The 7,124-nt window shown below is 45.0% G+C and overlaps 1 protein-coding gene across 6 annotated transcripts in view; it reads left to right on the top strand.

Moving 5' to 3' along the window:
- Positions 1 to 2,002: 2,002 nt before the first annotated feature.
- eci1 (enoyl-CoA delta isomerase 1) overlaps positions 2,003 to 7,124 on the top strand; it is an 11,497-nt gene continuing 6,375 nt past the window's right edge. For all 6 annotated transcript variants that reach the window (XM_090197885.1, XM_090197886.1, XM_090197887.1 and 3 more), the window contains exons 1-4: positions 2,003 to 2,155; positions 3,795 to 3,920; positions 6,564 to 6,691; positions 6,870 to 7,016. In XM_090197885.1, coding sequence (XP_090054011.1) covers positions 2,113 to 2,155; positions 3,795 to 3,920; positions 6,564 to 6,691; positions 6,870 to 7,016 — 444 coding nt within the window. In that variant the 5' untranslated portion in view covers positions 2,003 to 2,112. The remainder of the gene's footprint in view (positions 2,156 to 3,794; positions 3,921 to 6,563; positions 6,692 to 6,869; positions 7,017 to 7,124) is intronic.

Here is a 7,124-nt window from a genome sequence, read left to right as displayed (position 1 = left end):
GAGATCAGTTCTTAGGGCCACTTCATCCTATCCTGGTTGCTTATTCAAACCAAGAAGGAGCACAGTTACCTGATCAGAGATCAGTTCTAAGGGCCAAACGGGTACCGTATTCTCTACATGGTGCAGTATTTCTGACCAGGGCACATGGGGAGGTAGATATATGGTCTAGGATCAGTTTGACCTTTCAGATCTGAGAAACATTGTGAGTACTCTACATGGTGCAGTGTTTCTGACCAGGATGGCAGGGTAACCTAGTGGTTAGAGCATTGGAGCATCTCAATCTTCATTCTTCGTATTCTCTCTCCTCGTCGCCTTCTCAAACCCCATTGGATGAGGAATCAAGGAAATGCAATTGAGATCGTCCCCACGTTCTCCTGCCATGCAGAATAGGAGGTTCTTCTGGACGGCTCCGTACGTTCTGCCGTGTCCAGCCCACTGAGTTGACCTCTTGACTCTTAGAATACAGACAGGTCAGAGTCCAGAACAGATCTTATTCCCAATAGGCACTTCTTGTAGAGCTGAAAGAATGTGATAGGTCAACATTCCCTACATAGTGCCCTAGTTCCAACCCCAATGAATTCCCTACCTAGTGCCCTAGCTCCAACCCCAATGAATTCCCTACCTAGTGCCCTAGTTCCAACCCCAATGAATTCCCTACCTAGTGCCCTAGTTCCAACCCTAATGAATTCCCTACCTAGTGCCCTAGTTCCAACCCTAATGAATTCCCTACCTAGTGCCCTAGTTCCAACCCTAATGAATTCCCTACCTAGTGCCCTAGTTCCAACCCAAATACCACCCTAATGAATTCCCTACCTAGTGCTCTAGTTCCAACCCTAATGAATTCCCTACCTAGTGCCCTAGTTCCAACCCTAATGAATTCCCTACCTAGTGCCCTAGTTCCAACCCTAATGAATTCCCTACATAGTGCACTACTTTGACCAGGGCATGTAGTTCCACTATGTAAGGAATAGGGTGTCATTTGGGACCAATAGGTTCTGTCCAGTCTGCATTACTGTACTCATCTTGTTGCAACACCACTTCACACCACCAGATGGCGTCAGAGCAGCAGCTCTGAACCGGGAGGACCTCTTTTACAGAGAAACATGGAGATAGAGGCACCTGATCCATCGGTTGATTGATTGATCGATCAGTAGACTGGGAGGGACTTCTGCTGCAGAGGAACAAGGATATAGTCATCTGATCGATTGATTAGGTTTATGGTCCGTTAAGAGGAAGATTCCCTCCACTGCTCACCATAACCTAATCACCATAAGCTTTAGCCTTGATCCTGAACTTGGCGTAGCAGTTAAGGTGTTGGCTTGACAGTTGTTAAACCTGGGTTCTCGTCTTGGTTGGGGCTACCCACCGAATTCACTACAATATGCTTCTGTGGTTGGTTTCATTGTATTTCCCCTTTAAAGCTTGAATCCTTAATTGGTCAAAAGCTGAGGGATGGGCCTGGAGAAATGTAACCACTCTTAATAAATTCAAAGCAAGAGCTATGTATGCAAAGACTGACCATCCATGATATAAAAATTATATTTTTAACTATGATTTTAGGATATATTCAGTGTTTGTTTACATTTACTTTGTTTACAAACATGTGAGTATAACAAGCTTATATTTGGGGTTCTGATGAGGTACGAGAGTTTAACCAATAGTAAAACCTACATTAGTATCTAACTATGTACGTCGACGGACCGTAAAAATATACAACTTCAAGTCTTCAGTCCTTGACCCTCGAAGTAGCCTGTAACCAATCCCTGTCAAGCAACCCCCACTTTGTCAGTGGGTGAGCTCGTTTTGCATGGCCCGATACCCCGGGTTAGTTAAAGATTTTTAAAGAACAATGGAATCGTTTAAAAAAGGGAAACTCCTCACCCTGGGCACCGGGCCTCGTTAAACGAGTTGCCCAGTGTGGTTGATAGTCCGGCAGTCTGATAGGGTGAATCACGTTTTCAACACCCACAAAACACCTACAGTCACGGCGTTCAGAGCCAATCAGATGCCAATACTGATATGTTGGCCCCGCCTCCTCTGTAATTTCCTCCTCCAGGGCAGAGCAGCCCAGCCGCAGTGTGTACCCTGTTTGTGTCAATTTGAAGAGTCGAGATGGCAAATGTGTTGAGAAATTCCGCTAAATTCGGGTTTTCAGGTATGTGAACTTACCTGACATTGAGTAAGAACAGCAGGAAGAGTTTAATAGCTATTTCTCCGGAGTTTTGATTGCCCATTTCGAGAACAAACAAGAATATCAGTGGTTAGATTGCATGGCTAAGTAGTTAGCTAGCTAGCTAGCCTCCCATTCCCTGGTCTTTCAGAAACTAGAGCAAAGTTCACAGGACGCTTGTGTCTGTCCTTATGTCGCGTAATGTCACATTGTCAGTTTGCGTGGGCTATCTGGGATCTATCAAGTAGCTAATATATCGTAGCTGTTATTGTAATTGTGAATACATGTCTTGGGGGTGTGTTATTTGTCTGTCTAACTTTCTCACTCATCATTTATTCACTATTCATTAATCGTTATCCATACTCATGGTAGCATCCACATTAATGTAGAAGTGTTTAAAAACATCTATTCTTATTTACAATAAAAGTGACTCCAAAATGACACAATACATTATTTACCCTTCATTTCTATTGGGCACCAAATAATCTGAAACAACCAAAACAAACAGCAAATGCAACCAACCAATGTGTTGTCACAAGCTTGATGTAGTCATTGCCTGTGAATATGGGACCACATAATTTGTACTTCTTTAATTGACATAAGTGAATTTGTCCCAATACTTCTGGTCCCCTAAAATGGGAGGACTAAGTACAAGAAGTGCTGTAGTATCTAAATGGTTCACCTGATATGGATGGAAATACCCTCAAATTAAAGCCGACAGTCTGCACTTTAACCTCATAGTCATTGTACCATTTAAATTCCAAAGTGCTTGAGTACAGAGCTCCAACAACATGACACTGACCCAATGCTTGTGGAACTCACTGTATATAGTGACTAGGGCTCCAACAACATGACACTGACCCAATGCTTGTGGAACTCACTGTATATAGTGAATAGGGCTCCAACATGACACTGACCCAATGCTTGTGGAACTCACTGTATATAGTGAATAGGGCTCCAACATGACACTGACCCAATGCATGTGGAACTCACTGTATATAGTGACTAGGGCTCCAACAACATGACACTGTCCCAATGCTTGTGGAACTCACTGTATATAGTGAATAGGGCTCCAATAACATGACACTGACCCAATGCATGTGGAACTCACTGTATATAGTGAATAGGGCTCCAATAACATGACACTGACCCAATGCTTGTGGAACTCACTGTATATAGTGAATAGGGCTCCAACAACATGACACTGACCCAATGCTTGTGGAACTCACTGTATATAGTGACTAGGGCTCCAACAACATGACACTGACCCAATGCTTGTGGAACTCACTGTATATAGTGACTAGGGCTCCAACAACATGACACTGACCCAATGCTTGTGGAACTCACTGTATATAGTGACTAGGGCTCCGTTTCAGACACAGCCATGGTCTTATAATACAAGGTCACATGGTTTCAGTGACGATGTCAACTATCATTATTCCACCCCCTCATTATTATATTGTTATATTATATTTTATTATATTGTTATATTATTAAGTTAATTTGTTATTTTTATATATTATGTTATATTGTTATATTGTTATATTATATTATTAAGTTAATTTATTATATTGTTATATTATGTTATGTTCTATTGTTTTATTATATTGTTGTTCTTCGGCAGGTGTGTTGTCCCAGTTGTCCATCCACAGTAGACATGGGAGAGAGTGTGTGTCGCCGTGCTTCTCTCTGCAGCAGAGAAACAACTCTACCTCACCTAAGATCAAGGTGGACCTGGACAACAGTACAGGTAAACCCCTGCACAGCTTCTTTACCTGTCCCAAATGGCACCCTGTCCCCTACATCAGGGTAGACGGTCCTGGAGACAACAGGTACTGTTTACATCAGGGTAGGCAGTCCTGGTCCTGGAGGTCTCAGGTACTGTTTACATCAGGGTAGGCAGTCCTGGTCCTGGAGGTCTCAGGTACTGTTTACATCAGGGTAGGCAGTCCTGGTCCTGGAGGTCTCAGGTACTGTTTACATCAGGGTAGACAGCCCTGGTCCTGGAGGTCTCAGGTACTGTTTACATCAGGGTAGGCAGTCCTGGTCCTGGAGGTCTCAGGTACTGTTTACATCAGGGTAGGCAGTCCTGGTCCTGGAGGTCTCAGGTACTGTTTACATCAGGGTAGACAGCCCTGGTCCTGGAGGTCTCAGGTACTGTTTACATCAGGGTAGGCAGTCCTGGTCCTGGAGGTCTCAGGTACTGTTTACATCAGGGTAGGCAGTCCTGGTCCTGGAGGTCTCAGGTACTGTTTACATCAGGGTAGACAGTCCTGGAGGTCTCAGGTACTGTTTACATCAGGGTAGACAGTCCTGGAGGTCTCAGGTACTGTTTACATCAGGGTAGATAGTCCTGGAGGTCTCAGGTACTGTTTACATCAGGGTAGACAGTCCTGGAGGTCTCAGGTACTGTTTACATCAGGGTAGATAGTCCTGGAGGTCTCAGGTACTGTTTACATCAGGGTAGACAGCCCTGGTCCTGGAGGTCTCAGGTACTGTTTACATCAGGGTAGACAGTCCTGGAGGTCTCAGGTACTGTTTACATCAGGGTAGACAGCCCTGGTCCTGGAGGTACTGTTTACATCAGGGTAGACAGCCCTGGTCCTGGAGGTACTGTTTACATCAGGGTAGACAGTCCTGGAGGTCTCAGGTACTGTTTACATCAGGGTAGACAGCCCTGGTCCTGGAGGTACTGTTTACATCAGGGTAGACAGTCCTGGAGGTCTCAGGTACTGTTTACATCAGGGTAGACAGCCCTGGTCCTGGAGGTCTCTGGTACTGTTTACATCAGGGTAGACAGTCCTGGAGGTCTCAGGTACTGTTTACATCAGGGTAGACAGTCCTGGAGGTCTCAGGTACTGTTTACATCAGGGTAGACAGTCCTGGTCCTGGAGGTCTCAGGTACTGTTTACATCAGGGTAGACAGCCCTGGTCCTGGAGGTCTCAGGTACTTCATGGTTTTGATTTAACCGACCTGGAAGAGCAGGGGTGTGGAATTTAGGACATCACTGAACTGATATATTGTTAAATTGTTGTAACTACACCCAAATCTAAATGTCTCAGATTTTCCCCAGACCTCATAAATGGTCTCCTGATGTGGTTTCAGCGTTGGTGTGGACTTCCAATTGTGTTGTTTTTTCTTCTATCAAACAAATGTGATTTTGAGAGTGAAAACCTGAAAAAAACAGAAACCTTGAAAAACGAAATGGAATCAGGCAACAATTGTAATCGTTTTTCATTATTTGTTATAGGGCCCTCTTCCCTATATAGTGTACTATTTTAACCACAGCCCTATTTATTTAGTTGTTATAGGGCCCTCTTCCCTATATAGTGTACTATTTTAACCACAGCCCTATTTATTTAGTTGTTATAGGGCCCTCTTCCCTATATAGTGTACTATTTTAACCACAGCCCTATATATTTAGTTGTTATAGGGCCCTCTTCCCTATATAGTGTACTATTTTAACCACAGCCCTATATATTTAGTTGTTATAGGGCCCTCTTCCCTATATAGTGTACTATTTTAACCACAGCCCTATATATTTAGTTGTTATAGGGCCCTCTTCCCTATATAGTGTACTATTTTAACCACAGCCCTATATATTTAGTTGTTATAGGGCCCTCTTCCCTATATAGTGTACTATTTTAACCACAGCCCTATATATTTAGTTGTTATAGGGCCCTCTTCCCTATATAGTGTACTATTTTAACCACAGCCCTATATATTTAGTTGTTATAGGGCCCTCTTCCCTATATAGTGTACTATTTTAACCACAGCCCTATATATTTAGTTGTTATAGGGCCCTCTTCCCTATATAGTGTACTATTTTAACCACAGCCCTATATATTTAGTTGTTATAGGGCCCTCTTCCCTATATAGTGTACTATTTTAACCATGGCCCTATATATTTAGTTGTTATAGGGCCTTTATTTAACTACCTAAGTCCAGTTTTAAGAACAAATTCTTATTTACAATGACGATCTACCGGGTCAGACCTGGACGACGGGTTACGGTTTTCACCACAGGGATTAGGCTGCCATTGGTTGTCTCCCCCTCCTCTCATCCCTCTCCTCCTCCCCATCCTCCTCCTCCTACATCTCCCCCTCCCTCTCCCCTCCTCCCTCTCTCCCTCCTGCCTCTCCCCCTCCTCTCATCCCTCTCCTCCTCCCTCTCCTCCTCCCTCTCCCTCTCCTCATCCCTCTCCCTCCTGCCTCTCCTCCTCCCTCTCCCTCTCCTCCTCCCTCTCCTCCTCCCTCTCCCTCTCCTCATCCCTCTCCTCCATATCATCCCTCTCCCCCTCATCCCTCTCCTCCTCCTCCTCCCTTACCTCATCCCTCTCCCCCTCTCATCCCTCTCCCCCTCCTCATCCCTCTCCTCCTCATCCCTCTCTAGGTGTAGCTGTGTTGAGGATGCAGAGCCCCCCTGTCAACAGTCTGAGTCTGGACTTCCTCACTGAGTTCTGTATCAATCTGGAGAAACTAGAGATGGATAAGAGTTGTAGAGGTCTGATCATCACCTCGGTCAGTACACACACACACACACACACAGACACAGACACAGTCACACAGAGTCACAAAACCATGATACACACTATAACTCCCCCTGTGTGTGTGGTGTCCCAGACCCTCTCCAAGGTGTCCTCTACAGGGCTAGACATCATAACTCTCCCTGTGTGTGTGTGTGTGTTTGGTGTCCCAGACCCTCTCCAAGGTGTTCTCTGCGGGGCTAGACATCATGGAGATGTATGGTAAAAGTCCGGAGCGCTGTGGAGAGTTCTGGAAGGCTGTTCAGGAGATGTGGCTCAAACTCTACGGATCCAACATGGCCACCATAGCTGCCATCAACGTGAGTCAGTACACCCAGCCGTCTCTCTGTCTGTGTCTCTGTCTCCGTCTCTGTCTCCGTCTCTGTCTGTGTCTCTGTCTGTGTCTCTGTCTGTGTCTCTGTCTGTGT

This window comes from Oncorhynchus mykiss, chromosome 13 (assembly GCF_057628025.1).
Source record: "Oncorhynchus mykiss isolate SJ-2025 chromosome 13, ASM5762802v1, whole genome shotgun sequence".
Lineage (NCBI taxonomy): Eukaryota > Metazoa > Chordata > Actinopteri > Salmoniformes > Salmonidae > Oncorhynchus > Oncorhynchus mykiss.
Note: the sequence above shows the minus strand (reverse complement) of the source record. Positions and strands in the feature narration are given on the sequence as shown.